Consider the following 20,052-nt stretch of genomic DNA (forward strand, 5'->3'; position numbering starts at 1 on the left):
CACGTGCCCCCTCCCGAGCCAAGTCTCGCCCTTCAGCGCCGCCGGCCTCGGGACCCGCCCCTGCTGGTCCCCCTGGGAAGTACATAGCATTCCCCTCCCCAATGGCCATCCAGTCCTCGCAGGGACTGTAAAGACTTCCGGTCTGGAGCCCAGGCCTGGCGAGCCTTCCTTCCTCTTCGTTGGCCGCTCGCAGCTTCGAGTCTCCGTTTGAGTTAAAGCAAAGGGGCGGGGCTTGGTGACGCGCTTCCGCCGGGTTGCGTAGCAGCAGTGGGCGGGGCCGAGGGCCGTCTCACCCAGCGGCGAGTGGTCGGAACCTTCCTCCCTCTCCTTCCCTTCCCCTTCCCCTCCCAGGAAAGGCTGGGACTCGGCACCGGGGCTGTCCCGTGGCCGCGGCGGCCTCAGCTCCCGCCGGGCTGGGGTACGGAGAGTCCGACCGCGTCCAGGGCGGTGCGTACTGCGCCTGCGCGGGCTCCTCAAAGGGTGTGGGAAGGGAGGGGGCGATGTCCCAGGGGCATCGGGGCCCGGGTTCGAGATGTTGGAGGTCAGGGTAAGGGATGGGAGTAAAGATGGAAAATGGAGGCAGGGAGCAGCCGTGGGGAGGAGTCGCGGGGTGAGAAAGGGGCGCAGGAGGGTGGATGGCTGGGGAGGCTAGTGGAGCCTGGAGGAGCGCGGGAGGGAGGGGGCCTGGGCGGGCTGCAGGGCGGGGAGGAGGGGGTCGGGGGGAACAACGTGGTGTTTAAATGGGCCATGATTGACGGGCCGGGAGGAGAAGAGAGCGTTCTGGGGGCCAGCCAGGGCCGGGGCGGCGGAACCTGAACCCCCGCCCTCGAAGCGCCATAGCTTGGCTCGTCTCCCGCGCCTTGTCTTTGGCAGCCTTGTCTTCCTCCTTCATTCCTTCCCCCCTCCCCTCTCCCCCTCCTTCATGAAGGAATCTCACATTCCTTACATCCCTGCCCGGGGTTTTTGGCCAAGCCCTCTTCTCGGGCTTCACACACCGGAAAGCCTTCCCCAGCGCGGGACACGGGGGAAATTGAGGCGTGGGGAGGAGGGAGTGCAGGAGCAGGAAGCCGGGGGGCGGCGGGGGCGGCGGGGGTTGGGCCCGAGGGGCCGAAAGGCATCGTCCCCGTTCAGAAAGGACTTCGTTCCACCGAATGGCAAGTGTGGCTGTTCATGTGGCCACGGGCCACGTTCTCGGAGGCCGGGCTGTGATGGGAGAGGCTCATCCCTCCCTGTACAGGTGGTTTTAGAGTCGACAATAGGGCGAGAAGCGAGTGTTCAGCTTCCTGGCGGATCGTTTTCTCCCGATAGGAATGGAGTTGACTGGTGGTAGGGAATCCGAGTGATGCAATCATGTTCCTACCCTGTGCGTCCAGCTGCCTTGGTGGCGGGGCCTGGTTTCCAGTAACTGAAAAGAAGGATCAAGCTCCTGCCGGGCATTTCCTCCCTGGCCCTCCGCGCTCTCAGCCTATTTTGCGCTGTTACTACAGATGCCTTACCTGAGCAGAGCCGTGTTTCGTATGCTTTCACATGTATTATGTCATTTGCCTTTTCATGTAAGGGAGATGAGGCAGGTGATCATTTTCCCGACGGGACAGAAGGGTGGCATGGCTTGCTGAAAGTCATACAGTTGGCAAAGCTGGGACCAGAACCTCAGTCTCCTGACTCCTGGCCCTCCTCTCAGTTGAAAAGTCCTGTTTTGTTCTGGCCAAGGGAGAGTCAAAGTAGGACTGATTCTCCCAGCATGGGCAGCCATTTGGTTTCTGAGACGGGAACTTGTCACTAGAAGACGGAGCAGAGCCAACCACACTGGTTCCTGGAAGCCTTTCTCGAGGTACAGGGGCATGTGCCAGGCCGTGGGAAATAGGTATTGTCAAAAGGGAAGAGCATTACGCCCTCCTCTGTATTGTGGGTGGCAGACACGTTATCAACTTACCCCACCCCCAACCACAGGGGAGAGAAAGTGGTCTGACATTTCGCCTTTATCTCTGAGCATAAAAACTAATGAGCATGTGTACCAGACTTAGAAGATGAAATGGCCCCTTTTTTATGTATAGAAATCATCATCCTATTCCTTTTTAACACAGCCCTTAATCTCTTGATGGTGAGGAAAGTAGTTTGAATGGTTGCTATTCTGCAAAGTGTTGAATAGCCCTCAGCCTCGTTCATCTGAAACCTGGTCTCCCTCTACTTGGTTCCATCCTTTTAGCAACAGGTGTCTGGTCAGCCTCATCATACTGCTACCTCTAGTCTTCCCAGGTGCCCACCCTGGAATAATTTCCCAATTCACTGCCTCTATGTTTTTAAAAAGCCTGGTCCCCTCAGGAGTACATTCTTGCTTAGGAAGTTGAAATGCATCTGTACCAACATTCATGAGTATCTTCATCTTATGAAATAGTATTTTCCAACTGGAGGATAAGACCAGAATTCTTTTTACATGAAATAATTTATGTGAAAGCACTTTGGAAACATGAAAGTATTATACTGTGCATGTAAGGTATCATGGATCTAGGCATCATACAGCCACAAAGTTAGAATTATTGACATTACTGGTAGTTGTGTACACAAAATAAAAGAATCCTTGTTGCCCTGGCTGGCGCGCTCAGTGGTTAGAGTGTTGGCCCTCGCACCTTAAGGATCGCGGGTTCTATTTCCACTCACACATTGATGTTTCTCTTTTTCTCCCCTGCTCCTCCCACTCTCTAAAAATCAATGGAGACGGCCGGTGTTGCTCAGTGGTTGGACATTGACCCATGAGCCAGGAGGTCACAGTTTGATTTCCAGTTAGGGCACATGCCAGGGTTTTGGATTCAATGCCAGTAGGGGGCGTGCAGGAGGCAACTGATCAATGATTTTCATCATTGATGTTTCCCTCTCCCTGCCTCTCTCTGAAATCATTTTTAAAAAATCAATGGAAAAAAAATATCCTCGGGTGAGGATTAACAAACAAACAAAAAAAGAATCTGTCTACTTCACATTTCTCCCCTTTTCTACCTTTCTTCTCATCCCTTCCCCCCCCCCCCCCCCCGCCCCCTCAGGTATGTTTGAATCTCTTAGACTTAGACCATGCATGTGATTCCTTACCTAATGATCTTGCTCCTTAGAGGGGAGTCCTACATGTTTAGCACAGAAACCTTAATAGAGTTGTCTCATACTCCGCACTCAACCACCAGATCCAAGTCTGTCCAGTCTTACTGCCAAGTGGAGGTAGGTCCCCTGACTCACCTTTTTCTTCCTTGTTTCTATTAATAGAGTGCTCCTGATTGTGACATCACATCCATCCCCTTGGTGATGGAGCTTGTCACTGAGAAGGAAGATTCAGTTGGAGAATAGCCAACAAGATGGGCTACTGGGAGCGTCTCCTGAGTGGCACTGAGTGGAGGCGTCAGGGGGTTGGAGCCTTGTGAACAGGGAGCCTGTCCCCCAACACTTGGAAGGTAAAGAGCCTTGACTTAGGGTCCCATTCCAGGCTTCAACCTCTGCTCTGCCAGTCTGGGTTGCTTCTGCTTAAGGGGCCTTTTCCTTGTGTGTCTGGTTGTTTATAGTGATTGGGGCTGGAGACTCCTCAGCCCTCTGCACATCTGTTGTATTCAGGGCAGAGAGAAAAATCAGCAGAAGGAAGCCTATAGCACACATACCTGGCTTTTACCCTTATGCTTTTGCCAAGAATTGGTGACAGTGTGCCCAGTCACCCTAAAATACTAATGTTTCTTATGTAATGTTTCTCTTGAGTGAGGGTGTGGATGTGTGTGTGTGTGTGTGTGTGTGTGTGTGTGTGTGAGAGAGAGAGAATGTGCATGGTTTGCATACCTGTACATGGGTTCGAGAAACCCTGAATAAGGGAGAAAAAATGTTCAAGTTTCTTTAGGAACAAACTTTATTGAATTCCTAGCTCTCTCTAGGGGTAGACCAGAGAAAACAACTGCCGCAATAAGTTAAAAGGGTATAGGAAGGGGTCTCTTGTATTTTTATTATTAATGCTGACTAGGAAGAGAGAGAGAAAGAGAGATGGAGAGAGGGGGGGAGAGAGAGAGAGAGAGAGAGATACCTAATGTAACAGTGAGGAAGGAAAGTAGCACAATTAACCTGGTTTGGTTCTGGCCTGCAGGATAACAGATGGGGAAATGCAGTTTTGTTTGTTTGTTAATCCTCACCTGAGGATATTTTTCCATTGATTTTAAGAGAGAGTGAAAGGGAGGAGGGAGAGAGAGAAACATCGATGTGAGAGAGACACATTGATTGGTAGCCTCCCACACACACTCCGACCAGGGCCAGGGATTGAGCCTGCAGCTGAGGTACATGCTCTTGACTGGAATTGAACTTTCAGTCCAACACGCTTTCCGCTGAGCCAGACTGGCTAGGGCAGGAATACAGTTTTCAGTTTGGGTTTAGGATGTTCAAATCAGGGAGGCTGGGAGAACTCCTACAATCCTGAAGGGACACCTCAGCGCTACTTAAGTTCAGCTCCCCAAGTTCAGTGAAACCTTTTCCTATCCCACAACTCAAGGAGAATATCGAGGAAACTGCTTCCCGTGGCTGTGGTTACTGGCTGTGACTCTTGAGGACGCTATGGTTTCAGTTTTATTAAGGCTCCTGCCCCAGGGCAGAGAGCAGTGAGTTCCTGTGAGGCATCCCCCTGGGGGTGATCTCCTGCCCCTTGAAGATGCCACAGCTGTGTTGCGAGTCCCAAAGAGTAGAAGGAATAGTCAAGGCATCTCAGCTATCAACTTGACTGTCAGCCTAGGGCAGTGATGGCGAACCTTTTGAGCTCGGCGTGTCAGCATTTTGAAAAACCCTAACTTAACTCTGGTGCCGTGTCACATATAGAAATTTTTTGATATTTGCAACCATAGTAAAACAAAGACTTATATTTTTGATATTTATTTTATATATTTAAATGCCATTTAACAAAGAAAAATCAACCAAAAAAATGAGTTCGCATGTCACCTCTGACACGCGTGTCATAGGTTCGCCATCACTGGCCTAGGGGCAGGGCAAGGAGCTGGCTTCCAAGGTTGTATAGATCCATGTCAACATCTGTTTCCCATAGATGATAAATAGGGAATACCCTAATCATATTGGAAATCTAAATGGCCCCTTAACAATTGAGGCTGTACCACTGAGAGAATGCATTTATAGGAGGGTAGATAAAACGGGTGAATACGAAGATACGGGTGGGGTGAGGGGGGAGGATGGGGGCGGGGCAGGGAGGGGGCAGGGGAGTGTGTTTGATTTAGAAAGAACAGTGCCCAGCATCTCTGTAGTTCTGTAAACCCTGACTTTATGGTGAGAACCTTGCAGCCCCTCACCCTGGCTGGTGGCTTCCCACACCCTCTGGCCGTCTCTGCACCAACTGAGGCAAGTTCCCCGCTGTTTATTTGGGGGATATGGGATCTCCTGAGGCCCCATTAAGATAGGTTTTTAGAATTTATATTCCTCCTGCACACCCCCTTCTGGGGATTGAACCCCTAACCTGGGCATGTGCCCTGACCAGGAATCGAGGAATCGAACTGAGGATTTCTTGGTGCATGGGACGATGCTCAACCAACTGAGCCACACTGGCCGGGCCTGGTATGATATTTTTAAACCTATGTTGCCCTAGCAGGTTTTGGCCTGCAGACTAAAGGGTTCCAGGTTTGATTCTGGTCAAGGGCACATGCCGGGGCTTTGGGCTTGATTCCTAGTAGGGGGCGTGCAAGAGGCAGCCAATTAATGATTCTCTCTCATCATTGATGTTTCTATCTCTCCCTCTCCCTTTTTGAAATCAATAAAAATATTTTTAAAATAAATAAAAAAAAACCTAACTGGGTCTCTTTTTGTGCCATCTTCCTTCCTTCCTGCTTTAAAGAGTGTCCCTCTTTTTATTTAACATAATCCAGATCACTTCCCCACTTACCACTACCTCAGTGACCAGATTCTCTCTTGTATTTATCTTCCTCTCAATATATAAACATGCTCAAGCCTCTTATCGCAAGGAAAACATCCCCTGGCCTGGCTAGGTGGCTCGGTTGGTTGGAGCGGCATCCCGTATACCAAAATGTTGCAGGTTTGATTCCAATCAGGGCACAGACCGAGGGTATAGGTTCCAACCAGTGTTTCTCTCTTCACATTAGTCTCTCTCTCTCTCCCTCCCTCCCCCCCTTCCTCTCTCTCTAAAATCAATAAAAACATGTCCTCAGTTGAAGATGAAAAAAAAAATAGAAAAACACCCCAGCACAACCCACTTCCTTAACCTGTCTTCCTCTAGCGCAGTGGTTCTCAACCTTCCTAATGCCGCGACCCTTTAATACAGTTCCTCATGTTGTGGTGACCCCCAACCATAAAATTACTTTCATTGCTACTTCATAACTGTAATTTTGCTACTATTATGAATCGTAATGTAAATATCTGATATGCAGGATGTATTTTCATTGTTACAAATTGAACATAATTAAAGCATAGTGATTAATCACAAAAACAATATGTAATTATATATGTGTTTTCCAATGGTCTTAGGCGACCCCTGTGAAAGGGTCGTTCGACCCCCAAAGGGGTTGCGACCCACAGGTTGAGAACCACTGCTCTAGCGAGTTCTCTCTTTCCCTTCCTTTGAAATCAAGCTTTTTGATGAGTTATCTTCCGTTCCTGTCTCTGCCTCACCTCTTGTTCACTTTGAACCGCTGCAGTCTGGCTTCCACTTCAAATAGCCAGGCCTACATGGTTGACAGTGACAATTTCAGACAGATTATTAGTAAGCCCAAGGCCCTGAACTTTAAGGATTAGAGATGGAGGAATGAGTATAGAGAGAAATGGTAGTCATGGAGGTCTGTACTGGTAGTGTCAGGGGGTATCATTGTTCCTATCTAAAATGGATCAAGAAAAATAAGTGGTTCCAAAGAGAACCTTGTGATTTATTGTATCCATATGCTTGTGTATTAATCAGGATTTTTATCAGTTGAAAGAGACAAAACCCAGCACAAACAGCCTGAGCATAATAGAGAATTTTTTTGGTTTATGTAACTGATGTTGAAAAGCTGATTGTGGCTTTACACATGGCTGAATCCAGCACCTAAATAATCTCCGAATTCGATCTCAGCTTTACTTTCTTACTGGCTTTACTCTATAAGCAGGCTGTCCTCATTCGTGGCAGAGAGGGTTGCCAACCACTCTGAGTTGTACATCCCACCAGCTGTGCAATCCCAGGGGAAGGAGCTGCCTGCAGAGCTTCAGGAGCGGTCCCAGGCTCCCCCAATTCGCTGTCCTGGGATGGTTCACATGTCCACTGGGAACTAGGGTATGATTCCCAAAGGAAAACTGGAAAGTAAGATGTTCTGTAGGTAAAATAGAAGTCCACTTACCCTGGCTGCTGGGAACTTCCCAGTTAAAGGTAACATTGAAATATACCAAACATTTTATTGATTTGTGAGGAACTGTGCTTGGTGCTACATTGAATGCAGAATATGAGTTTCTGCTCTTAAGGAATTTTTTCACGTAGTAGAAATTAGATGCATACATAAATAATGGTTGTTATCATGTGTTGAGTACCTACTGTGTGCCAGCAGGCACTTTGCTAAATGTTTAATATGCATTATCTCTTTAAGGGCAACTCTGTGAGAGTCACTTCTATTATTACTTATATCCATTTTATTTATTTATAAAAAACTACTTAGTCTTCAGAAGTTTATGGGGTCTGCCCAAGGTCACACAGCTAATGAAAGAGTAGTAGAACTGGCACATCTCAGTTCTGACTCAATCCAGTGCTATATTCTAGCTTGTACTTCACCTAGCAAGGCCTCTTTGGATTCATCCCTCCCCTTCCCTTTTAAAAATTGAACCGCATGCCTGGTCGGTGTGGCTCAGCAGTTGAGCATCGACCCAGAACCGAGAGATTGCCGGTTCAGTTCCTGGTCAGGACACAAGCCCAGGTTGCTGCCTCGATCGATGATGTTCCTCTCTCATCAGTGTTTCTATCTCTCTATCCCTCTCCCTTTCTCTCTCTCAATAAAAATATATTTTAAAAAATTGGACAGCTTGATTCTGAATTTCTGAGAACAATCTGATCTCTCAGCTTATCTTTTCCAAGACATCGCAGTTGATGGTGGGTCTGTGGATTGGCTGTCTTGTATCCAGTTGGCTGTCTACACTGGAGAACCAGTCACCGTTCATGACCTCTTCTTTGGGTGTGACCCCTAGGAGCCCTAAGAGGAGGCATGGCAGCCGCACTGCTCTTTGAGCCCTTGCTCTCTTGAACCTCCAACCTTCTTTACTCCCACTGCCACCACCTAAGTTCAGACTCTCATCATCTCTCTCCTGCCTACATGGCCTTCCTGTCTCCAATCCCACCTGTGTCGACAGAGTGATTCTAAAAGGGAACTTTTATCCAGTCATTCCTTTTCAGTCTTTCAGTGGCTTCCCATAGCTTCAGGATGAAGTCCCAACGCTTTATATAAGGGCCTGACCTTTGCTCACCTCCAGCCTTGTATCTAGACACTACTTCTCTGGCACCCTTCAGGTCAGCCTTTCTCCAAACCGCTAGAGTTCCCTGAACCCATCATATGCCCTCTTACTTCTGGGCCTTTGAAAGTGGCCAAAACGCTAATGCCCGTCCTGCCCCCATCCCCTCACCTACCTACCTCTTGTTTGTCCTGGTGGTGACACCTAGTCCTAGAAAACTTCTCAAAATCACCCTCTCTCTTAAGCCTGGGTTAGGTATCTAAATCTCTTGCCCTTATAATCTTACAATGCCTTACTCTGTCAAAGCATTTATCACTTAAATTTTTTTTATTGATTTCAGAGAGAAAGGGAGAGGGAAAGAAAGAGATAAAAACATCAATGATGAGAGAGAATCACCAATCAGCTGTTTCCTGCATGCCCCCCACTGAAAATTGAGCCCGCAACCTGGTCATGTACCCTGACCAGTAATCAAACCGTGACCTCCTGGTTCATAGGTCTACGCTCAACCACAGAGCACACCGGCCAGCCTCACTTCATATTTTAAATGTATGCTGTGTAATATCCATTAGAGTTAAATTTCTTGAGTCTGCTCCCCACTCACCCCAAATCACTGGCACATAGTAGGCCCTCAATAAGTAATTGTTGGGCCCTAGCTTGTTTGGTTCAGTGGATAAAGCATTGGCCTGCAGACTGAAGGGTCCCAGGTTCAATTCCAGTCAAGGGCACATGCCTGGGTTGCGGGCTTGAAACCCAGGGGTCGTGCAGGAGGCAGCCAATCAATGATTCTCTCTCATCACTGATGTTTCTATTCTCTCTCCCTCTCCCTTTCTGAAATAAATAAAAATATATTTTTTAAAAATAATAATTGTTAGACAAATGAATGGATCTTAGCAATGAGTTCAAGGTGGCACTTGTTTGTAGGCTTCTTCTGAACTGGCCTTTTTCCTGTGTGGTTCCTTCCAGGGCCTGGGTTTCAGTGATGAGACATGGGGTATGATGTAACCCGCTTCCAGGGGGATGTTGACGAAGATCTTATCTGTCCTATTTGCAGTGGAGTCTTGGAGGAGCCAGTCCAGGTGAGTCGGTCTGCTGGCAGGTGTAGTGAGGCAAGAGCTGGCAGTGGAGCTTGTAGAAAGTATTCACAGGTAATGGGACCAAGGGAGGGAGGCGCTGTGTTGTGTCTCCCCGGTACCCCACTTCCCCTTCACACATGCACAGAACAGAGGTTTGGGGCAGAAGAGCAATGGCCACTGCAAGAGGAACAGGGCTCCAGAGTCTGTCTGCAGGTGGATGCCCAGAAGTCCAGTGCTTCCGATTTTCTCCCAAGGTCACTCAGATTTTTCTGCTATAAAATGGTCAGTTTTTTGTTTTTGTCTTTTGACAGTGGCTTGAGAACTTCCTTTCCTCTGCAGGGGCTCTGACAAGGTTCTGTCTTCCAACCCGTGATTAAACCTCTGGACTCTCCTGATAAGTTCTCTCTGCATTTTGATGGCGTAGTGTTTTGGGTAATCAGCCAGGGTCCCTGCAGGCCCCGCCTACTGTTGAACAAATGGGAAGTGGGGAACTGTGTGTACTGACCTATTTTCTTCCTGGGATTTATTGGAAAAACCAATTTTTTTTTTTTTAATATTTTATTGATTTTTTTACAGAGAGGAAGGGAGAGAGATAGAGAGTTAGAAACATCGATGAGAGAGAAACATCGATCAGCTGCCTCCTGCACATCTCTTACTGGGGATGTGCCCGCAACCCAGGTACATGCCCTTGACCGGAATCGAACCTGGGACCTTTCAGTCCGCAGGCCGACGCTCTATCCACTGAGCCAAACCGGTTTCGGCGGAAAAACCAATTTTTGATGCAGCCATGTCCTATGCATTTGATATGAAAGCTGCCATCTTCATTCAGTAGGTCATTTCTCTACCAGCCTTGCCAGACCAGAGTCAGTTGTATCTTCCTGGGGCAAGTATGAGGAGAAGTTCATGATGAACAGGCGAGTATAATGAGTGAGATGAGTTCTGGGACATCCTCCTGCATGGTCCTTACTGCCTGAGCTCTGTAAATACCAATTAACCCTCCGCCACCCCTGGCTAGCTGGGATAATCCCATTTTCCAAACCAGGACACTTGTCAGTGAAGTCTCCTGGCCCTTCCCCCTCACTGCTTATACAGCTCACCAAACCCCACTCGTCTTCATCCTCGGAGCTTATTCCTCCTCTCCAGTTTCCAACCACCAGCGGAGCACAGAGCCGGAGCTGCATGAGTCAGCCTCTACTCCGGTGGCAGCTCGCCCTGCACCTCTCCCTGGCTGCCAGGCCTTGGCAGCCCACTGCTATTGGAAGCAGGTCGACTGCTGTGAAGCAAGCTATCCTGATGGTGTCGAGAGGTCATGGGTGTGTCAGTTCCCTCCCCGCGAGGCAGGGCCTTGTCTGTGTTCTGGCTCTCTCATCTGAGTTGAGACACACGTGGAGAGGTCGCTGGCGGTGGTGAGTCTATCAGAAGCCACTCCCCAACCTTCAGGGTTTACCTTCCGGCGAGGCAGACCTCGCGATGCCCAGTGACCAGCCACAGTTCCGAGGGTAGGAGGCCCCTGCTAGGGATGCTGATTTCCCTACATCATGTTTCTTTATTTTTCGAATAGGTAACATTCACATGGTTCAGAAATCAAAACAGTAACAAAAGGTATACAGGGCCCTGGCTGGGTAGCTCAGTTTGTTAAAGCATTGTCCAATAAGCCAAGGTTGCGGGTTGCATACAAGAATCAACCAATGAATGCATAAATAAGTGGAACAACAAATTGATGTTTTTCTCCTTCCCTCCTCTCTCTCCCCCCCTCCTCTCTCTCAAATCAATGTTTTTAAATTATTTTTAAAATGGTGTACCGTGCGAACACTTGCATCCCTGTCCTATCTACCTAATCTCCCCATCGATATTAGTTTATTTGATATCCTTCCAGTATGTATGAGGGCAGATATGTATTTGCCCACCTTTCTTACATGTAAGGTAGTACATGTACATTCTGTATATTTCTGCAAGGGTGGCAGGTTTAGTTAAGATGGTCACAAAGGAGATGACAGTTGAGCTGAGATCTGGATAAGGGACTATTCATGCTAAGATTTAGAGGAGCATTTCAGTCAAAGAGCAGCAAAAGCAAAGGTCCTGAGGCAGGAATGTGTGGGTGTGGACAGGAACAGAAAGAAAGCCAAAATGGCCTGAACACAGTGTTGGAAGTGTGGTGTGAGGTAGGCAGAGGGCGTAGGCACAGGGTCGGATCAAGCAGAATGTTACAGGTCCTGAGTTAAGTAAGTGTTTGGATTTATTTTAAGTACAATGGGAAGCCATTGTAAAGTTTTAAGCAGGGCAGTGATATGATCCAGTCTGTATTTTTAAATGATCACTCTGGCTCTGAAGATAGAATCTTTATATATAAAAGGCCAGTGAACAGAATGCTGTGACGACCAGAACAACTGGTCGCTATGACGCCCACTAAGGCCAGCAAACTGGCCCTATCAGGGTGGGAGGGGAGTGCTACAGGCTGGCCAACCTCCTGCGGCCCCTCCCCCCAGCCGGCCCTGTCCCCAGTGGGCCCCCCCACACTGATCAGGGGCAGGGCCAGCCAGCCAACCACCCATGGCCCCTCCCCCAGGCTGCTGGCCCCCAATCAACCCTCCCCCCCCTTTTGGGGGCGGGCTGGTGGGCCAACCTCCCACCATCTCCTCCTCCCCTCGACAAGCCCACCCCAATCAGGGGGCCGGCCGGCCCCCCACCCGTGCACAAATTTGTGCACTGGGCCTCTAGTGGAATATAAAGGGGCAAGGTAGAAGTTAAAGACATATTTAGTAATACTGGTGAGAAATGATCGCTTGAACTGGGTTAGTTGCTGTAGAGATGGGGAGAAAGTTGACAAATTTAAGTTTTTTTGGAGATACGGTTTTCTAAGATTTTGGAAAGAAATATCTGAGTGGAAAAAAAATCTGACAATTGGATTAGTGATACTGACAATGACTTCTTTCCTTACAAAGCCTCTGTGTTTCAGTCTTTGGTGTCTGTGAATATCTTGAAGGCAGAAACTGTCTTTTTTTATTGTACGCACCTAGCAAAGTGTTTGGAACGTAGAAGGCACTTCATCCATCCATCCATCCATCAATCCACCAACATCTACTGACATTTGCTAAACGCTACTATGTTTGTCCCATGCTAGAACCTAGATAGTGTCTCCAGAAAGGCCAGAGAATCCTCTCGCTTTGAGGGATTAACTTTAGAGGTTACCTGAGTTATCCAGGAAGTAGGCTGAAGTATGATCTTAATGAAACTGAGGAGAATGTGATTCTATGAAAAAACCAGCCCTGTTTTGGAAGGTAGGCATAGCCATTGGGACTCAGGACAAAGCAGCCCTCCAAAATATGAACTTGGGCCCACACCGAGGACTCTCAACCTCTCACCAGGAGTTCCAGGCTTTTGTTTTGTTTTGCTTTCTTACATTGAATTTTTGCCAGTAAATCTCTTGCTGGCCCTCACCCTCCTTATCCTTCAGGGCCCATATTGAACTCTGTCCTCTCCATAAACACCTGCCCTGATTGACCTAGCTTGGAACACCCTCCTCTGAATTTCTTTGGTAATTATTGTATGTGCAATCCAGTTGGCAATTACTAATGGACTGCCTCACGTCACCTCTCCTATTGTCCTGGAATATTTATATTGTTACATAACTTATTGTTACTTGTTTGTCTTTTGTCACAATCCAATTGGAATCGTGAGCACAGGACACATACCTGTAGCTTGTCCCCATAATACCTTGCTTGCCCGTAGTGCAGCTATATTCTGCTCTGACCCCAGCAACCGCTGGGCCTGGGAGCTGCTCAGAGGCTTGATTGGCTTTTCCAGTTACCATACATAGGCTCTTAGCTCCTGCTAATTCTCTCGTGTCCTTTTGCCCTACTCTCTCTCTAGGCACCTCATTGCGAGCATGCTTTCTGCAATGCCTGCATCACCCAGTGGTTCTCTCAGCAGCAGACCTGTCCGGTGGACCGCAGCGTAGTGACGGTTGCCCACCTGCGCCCAGTACCTCGGATCATGCGGAACATGTTGTCAAAGCTGCAGATTGCCTGCGACAACGCTGTATTTGGCTGTAGTGCTGTTGTTCGGCTTGATAACCTCATGTCTCACCTCAGTGACTGTGAGCACAACCCAAAACGGCCTGTGACCTGTGAACAGGGCTGCGGGTGAGATTCTTTCCTTCTGCCCGCGTGGATAAGGGCGTTCCCATTTATACCCCAGTCTCTGCATCCCCTGCTCACTGTTAAGGTGCATATAGGCACCGCAAGGAGTGTTCTTGGCCTCCCTGGCAGCCTGCCCCAAGATCTCACTTTCATGCTGCTTTTCCAACTCCGATCTTTTTGCTCTTGCTTTGATATAAGGGAGACAGCAATTCAGCCATCTGTGTGATAACACTAAGACTTGATTTACTTTATTCTTCCGTTTCAGTCCATTATTACTTTCTCTTTGTTCATTTGACTGCTCTAATTTCCAGCCTTCTCATATTTCCTCTTACCCTATTTTCTCCCTTTTTGGGGGTATGAAATATTTGATTAAATGCCAATAGCCAGGACTGTGAATCTAGGGCTTCTCATGAATGAATGCACAGGCAGAATCTGAAGAAGGAAAAGAGAGCCCTGTGGTAGGTAAAATACTGTCTTAGAGAGGGAAAGAAGCCCAGAGAAAGTAGACAGTGAAGGGGTGAGGGGGGACTGGGGAGAAGTGTGTGAAGAGAAATAAGAGGGCAGACTGAAGTTAGAAATGAATGAACGTTGGAAATTTGGGGTAAGAGAAAGCCCTCTCAGCAAGCTTCTGCCTTTGCCCACATGTCCCATTGCGTGCTCCTGTTCTCTTTTCCCACCCGGGGTGGCAGCCTGGAGATGCCCAAAGATGAGCTGCCAAACCACAACTGCGTTAAACACCTGCGCTCAGTGGTACAGCAGCAGCAGACACGCATCGCAGAGTTGGAGAAGTCCTCGGCTGAACACAAACACCAGCTGTCGGAGCAGGTAGGGCCCGAGGAACATGGGGAAAGCATGTCCCTAGTATGCAAAGAACCACATGCTTGTGAATGATAAGCACCATGTGACCTGCAGATCTGTGCCTGTGCGTGTGCACCTGGCTGCGTAGATACTCTACCTGCGGCCTAGTAGGGAGTCAGATTGGAGCTCTTCTCCCTTCCCTTCATCCCCTCACTGTCATTCATTCACCTAACATTTATCCAATGCCTTCTCTGTGAAGGCACTTTGCTAAGCACAGGATACACCTGTGAATGAAACAGTCATATCCTTGTCTTCATGAAGCTTACAGTCTGGTAGTTCCTCTGATCTTTCAATTGCCCTCATTCTCAGATAAACTGTTGTCTGTCATCTATTCTCTGCCTTAACCATCATCACTGGTTCTCTTTCTCTCCAACAGAAGCGAGACATCCAGCTGCTGAAGGCATACATGCGTGCAATCCGCAGTGTCAACCCCAACCTTCAGAACCTGGAGGAGACAATTGAATACAATGAGATCCTAGAGTGAGTGTCATTCAGGACGTGGAGTTCCTCCACATCCTGGCACTGAGCCCTGAAAGGAGTAAGAGCAGGGGAGTGGCAGAGAAGGATGATAGGAGGGCTGGGCTGGGGCCACCACTTTTCAGATGTTGGGATGAAGGACGGGTAGAGGAGAAGAGGATCACCTTCAGGCCAGTCTGTGACTTCTTCTTTTTGGGGGTGGATGGAATGGAAAGCTTACCCAAGGATGCAGTTTCTCCAGAATTAGGTGAATACCCACATGTAGAAAACCCTGCATTAAAGGCTGTAGAGTGCTAGGAGGGCCAAAAAGAAATAGAAGATATTGTCTGTCTTTAGAGAGTTTACAATCCAGAGAAGAAAAGAGAGTGCAAATCCAGGAAAGTGATCTATAAATGAAATGAAGTAAACAAGCAAAATGTAAGATCCTTTTCAGTTCTGGAGTCCTGTATATCTCATAGACTAAACTGTTAAGGCTGAATTGATATATCTAGTGCAAATAGTGCTGCAGGGGACATAGTATAGAGGAATAATTGCTTCCTTCAGTAAACGTTTGTTGAGCACCTAGTACATGCCAGGCACTATGTGTGCTAAGTATTGGGATTTTTAAGAAAAATAATAGGGACCCTATACTCGTGGAGTTTAATCTGGTGAGTAACATATGGTGACTCAGATGGGACCAACTAGGGACAGATTAGGAGTTTGTGAACCAATGATGGATGGATGGAAGGAAGGAAGGAAGGAAGGAGGGAAGGAAGGAAGGAAGGAAGGAAGGAGGGAAGGAGGGAAGGAAGGAAGGAAGGAAGGAAGGAAGGAAGGAAGGAAGGAAGAATAGGGTTAAGCTAAGTGCAGAGAGGGTGGTGGTTCCTATTAGGGAAAGAAGCAATGCAGAGATAGATAGTGAGCTGGAATGACCACCTCCATCTCCCTCCACACAGGTGGGTGAACTCCCTGCAGCCAGCAAGAGTGACCCGCTGGGGAGGGATGATCTCCACCCCAGATGCTGTCCTCCAGGCTGTAATCAAGCGCTCCCTGGTGGAGAGTGGCTGTCCTGCCTCTATTGTCAACGAGCTGATAGAAAATGCCCATGAGCGAAGCTGGCCCCAGGGTCTGGCCACACTAGAGACAAGACAGATGAACCGGCGGTACTATGAGAACTATGTGGCCAAACGCATCCCTGGCAAGCAGGCTGTTGTCGTGATGGCCTGTGAGAACCAGCATATGGGCGATGACATGGTGCAGGAGCCGGGGCTCGTCATGATATTTGCCCATGGTGTTGAAGAGATATAGATCCCGGCGGGCTGTCAGGAAGAGATGGAAATCAGAAAATCTCATCACTCCAGTAGCTGAGCCCTGAGTCCTCCCCCCTGTCCTTAATCTTGTGGCTTTTCCTTGAGCCACACATCTCCTTGCTCTTCGGGCACTGAGGGGCCCTGGAACACTTTGCTCAGCCTTGTGGGTGGGAAACCCAGGTTCCCTTCTTTTGCCTAATTCCTTCCCCAAAGATGTCTGTAAATTTTCAGCCTGGTTGGGAAAGTCCCCATTCTATACCCACTTTCCTGCCTAGGGTCCCTGGTTCCAGATATTTTCAGAAAGCACAAAGATACTCATTTTCTCTTGAAGGATCAGGGTGGAGTGAGAAATTTTGAATCATTCCCCTCTTCAAACCAGGGAATCTGAGCAGGCAGGCCTGTTGACTCTAAACACTTAGCGGGCAGCTCTGGGGAGCAGACATCCTGAAGAAATAGTGAGGGTGGAACCAAAACCCTAGAAGTAATGAGCCAGTAACTGGCCATCGCTGATGGCCCTTAGGGGAAGACTGGAACTCTGTGCCAAGCAATACCTTGTTTAGTCCATCTTAAAGGTGCAGGCTCCCATTGGTCTGCAGGTGTGCAGGTTGGGATGCCGAAAATTTCCAGATGAGCTCTTCTTTCCTATACTTTCTCTTAGTTAAGGAATGATAGGAGTGGGCCTAGGGGTTAGTCGTTGGGGTGAATCTGCTCAGCAAGAAGCAGCTCTCTGGCATTTGCTGAAGTCAGGTAGGCACCTGCCTCTGTGGCACAGGCCATAGTAGCTCCCTGCCCCTCCAGCCCTGTGATTGAACTAGTCATTTTGATAATTCCCTTTGGCCATTGTGGTGTGTTTATATTTCACTCCCTCCCACATTTTTTTTTTTAAGAATGGCCTACTTAAGGCTACCCCACTTTTCCAGCCCAGCCACATTGTTGGCAATTTAATTTATTTACTTCTTTTTTTTTAAAGAAAGGAAAAAGAAAAAAATGAACAAAACTTAAAATTTTTCTTTTATTGTTCCTATGGTGGGGATTCTGAATAGGGTGGGACAGGGGTGGGGTCTTTTATATTTTTCCTTTTCAGCACAACCTTTGGCTTTAATGTAGGAAGGGCCAAGGGAGTCCTTGGCGGAACTTATGTCGGCTCCAACACTCCGTAACCCACTCTGATATGAGCTTCCTTTCTTCCAGGGATGGATGTGACAGGCAGCACCGATGCCTGAGCCTCTGGGGAACTGCTCCCGGCCCTTCCCGGGTCTCATCATAAAACTTTGGATTTAGAATATTAATTGAAGAAACCACCCCATTTCCTTGGAGACATATAGCTGGGTTCTAAGCTTCACCAGGCAAGATGGGGCAGAAATTATGCCTTTGTCCCTGAGTACAGACAATACTCTGTCTCACCCACGCCCCTGAATGACTGCAGCTCCATTTCAGACTCCACAGGCATTCCTTGACCCACTAGGGCAGTGATGGCGAACCTATGACACATGTGTCAGAGGTGACACGCGAACTCATTTTTTTGGTTGATTTTTCTTTGTTAAATGGCATTTAAATATATAAAATAAATATCAAAAATATAAGTCTTTGTTTTACTATGGTTGCAAATATCAAAAAATTTCTGTATGTGACACGGCACCAGAGTTAAGTTAGGGTTTTTCAAAATGCTGACACGCCGAGTTCAAAAGGTTCGCCATCACTGCACTAGGGTGACTGCAGAATAAGAGAAGGGGAGGGTAGAGGGTGTGAGTATTTTAATATGTAGGTGGGAGTGGGGTTGAAGAGAGAAGGCCTTCTAATAGCTTCTCCTCTTTTTGGAGTTTCAGTCCAGGCCAGCTTGCTGTGGGTCTGGGTCAGGGGTCCTCAAACTTTTTAAACGGGGCCAGTTCACTGTCCCTCAGATCGTTGGAGGGCCGGACTATAGTTTAAAAAAAAACTATGAACAAATTCCTATGCACACAGCGGCGGCAAAAACACCCGGCGGGCTGGATAAATGTTTTCGGAGGGCCGCATGTGGCCCGCGGGCGTAGTTTGAGGACCCCTATAGTTGGTCATGGCTCCACTGGGATTGGATTGGAGGGCTACATCTTGAAGGGAGTAGGGAGCAGTCATATGTTCCAGCTCCAGGACATTGTGCTCAGGAATTTGAAAACGCTGCTATACTTAATCTGGTTCCTACATTTCTTCCACTCCCCGCGGCCCCTGCCAGCCTCACCAAGGCCCATCCCGCCCGTCATCACCCTCGGATGGAGCCAGGAAGCTCAGCTCAGGCCTCCCCACCCTTTGCTCTGTCTCTGCAGGTTGCTGGTTGTGTTACATGTGCTGTTCCATCGTGTCGACTGCACTAATAATAAACCTTTCACTCAACTCTAACTTCTTAATTCAATATTACTCCCCATTCTTGTAAAACTTCTCCCCTGCTTTGGCCTTTTTTCTCACCTTAATCCCCCTTCTTTCTTACTTTGTAACCTATCCTTTTCTTAGAACTAACCTCTGTTTTAAGAGGCTGTCTGTCTGGGATTAGTGGGCACCTCACATCTTCTTCTCCCTGAGCGCTCTCCTACATCCTTCCCTCCTGTCCCCTGTTCTGTAGCAGCCAGCACTCTCTCCAGTGATCTGAATTTTGTTTTGTTCCAGGGTCTGCCTCCGCCCCTAATTCCATGTCTTCTGTTCCTGGGGTGGGGACACTCCCCACAGAAGTTATTCATGTACCTTTCTCTGTCGTTCTACCTTTGCTTTGGAATCTGGGATTCCATCGCAGGCAGGGAAGCCTCTACCCCCAATGCCTTCTAACCGAGAAAGCCAATGTGAGGAAGGGAACCTGGAACAACCCGCTGTGGTTGTCAGACCTCTAGACACTTCTGTAGGCGTTTGCTGCCACCTTCTCCCTTCATGAGAAAAAGGAAGTGTTCTTTTCCTTGAGTGTTACATTTTAAATTTGTTGGCACTATCATGTACCAACTGTAAATCTAATAGTACTCTAGATACTCTAGTCAGTGGGAGTAAGCGCGGTGGGCATCAGGGCATTCCTGTGCCAACTGAATCTCTACTACTTTTTTTTATCCTCTTCTATACTTTCACACGCACAGGTCTGATCATTAATTAGTGGTGAACACATTACAATATAGAGCATAAGAGGCGATATATGTACTCTAGTGATACCAGTAGTGCTTTTCCCCCGAGTTTCCTTCAAATTTACTTTCAGAACCTACTGCTCATTTTTCAGTATCATGAATGGTCCCAAACCTTCCTTTTAGGGTAGATTTGGTTTTGGGAAACAATATTCAGACGATTCTGCAAAGAACTCACTGGGGTAGGTATGGGGGAGTTCATGTAGCAAAATGGCATCTACCTTCTAGACTTACTCCCTAGAGGAGATGATTATATAATAAGATATAATAAATAACCAGAAGTGGCTTCACAAGCAATATGAAAGCAGAGGGAAGGAAGATAAAGCCACTGACTGTGACGGGCACCAGGAAAGACTTTTTCAGGAGAAGTGGTATTTGTTCCTGGGTCAGAGTTTGGCAAACTTACATCCTGCTGTCTGTTTTTCTAAAAAAATTGTATTGGTCCCAGCCAGTGTTGCTCAGTGGTTGAGCATTGACCTATGAACCAGGAGGTCATGGTTCCATTCGCGGTCAGGGCACTTCCGCAGGTTGTGGGCTCGATCCCCAGTGTGGAGCATACAGAAGTCAGCCGATCGATGATTCTCTCTCATCATTGATGTTTCTGTGTCTCTCTCTTCCCCCTTGCTGCTTCTCTGAAATCAATAAAAAAATATTT

General features: G+C 47.9%; 1 protein-coding gene across 5 annotated transcripts; it reads left to right on the top strand.

The window, feature by feature from the left end:
• Nucleotides 1–288: 288 nt before the first annotated feature.
• RNF41 (ring finger protein 41) lies at nucleotides 289–18,639 on the top strand. 5 transcript variants are annotated; one of them, XM_070410005.1, is made up of 7 exons: nucleotides 289–447; nucleotides 3,250–3,434; nucleotides 9,394–9,506; nucleotides 13,374–13,645; nucleotides 14,332–14,467; nucleotides 14,877–14,980; nucleotides 15,913–18,639. In XM_070410005.1, the coding sequence occupies exons 3-7, from the start codon at nucleotides 9,417–9,419 to the stop codon at nucleotides 16,262–16,264; spliced, it is 954 nt and encodes a 317-aa protein (XP_070266106.1). In that variant the 5' UTR covers nucleotides 289–447; nucleotides 3,250–3,434; nucleotides 9,394–9,416; the 3' UTR covers nucleotides 16,265–18,639. The 5 variants fall into 5 exon arrangements, with proteins under 5 accessions (XP_070266106.1, XP_070266107.1, XP_070266108.1 ...); XM_070410006.1 differs by lacking the exon at nucleotides 289–447 and adding an exon at nucleotides 469–547; XM_070410007.1 differs by lacking the exon at nucleotides 289–447 and adding an exon at nucleotides 592–610.
• Nucleotides 18,640–20,052: the final 1,413 nt, after the last annotated feature.

The sequence above is a fragment of the Myotis yumanensis genome, unplaced genomic scaffold, assembly GCF_028538775.1.
Source record: "Myotis yumanensis isolate MYYU_CA2020_CCGP unplaced genomic scaffold, mMyoYum1.0.hap1 SCAF_3, whole genome shotgun sequence".
Classification (NCBI taxonomy): Eukaryota; Metazoa; Chordata; class Mammalia; order Chiroptera; family Vespertilionidae; genus Myotis; species Myotis yumanensis.

Coding starts and splice junctions, on each gene's coding strand:
- RNF41 (XM_070410005.1), top strand. CDS start 9,417: ATGGGGTATGATGTAACCCGCTTCCAGGGGGATGTTGACGAAGATCTT. Junction 9,507..13,373: donor TCTTGGAGGAGCCAGTCCAG/GTGAGTCGGTCT, acceptor CTCTCTCTCTAG/GCACCTCATTGCGAGCATGC. Junction 13,646..14,331: donor ACCTGTGAACAGGGCTGCGG/GTGAGATTCTTT, acceptor CCGGGGTGGCAG/CCTGGAGATGCCCAAAGATG.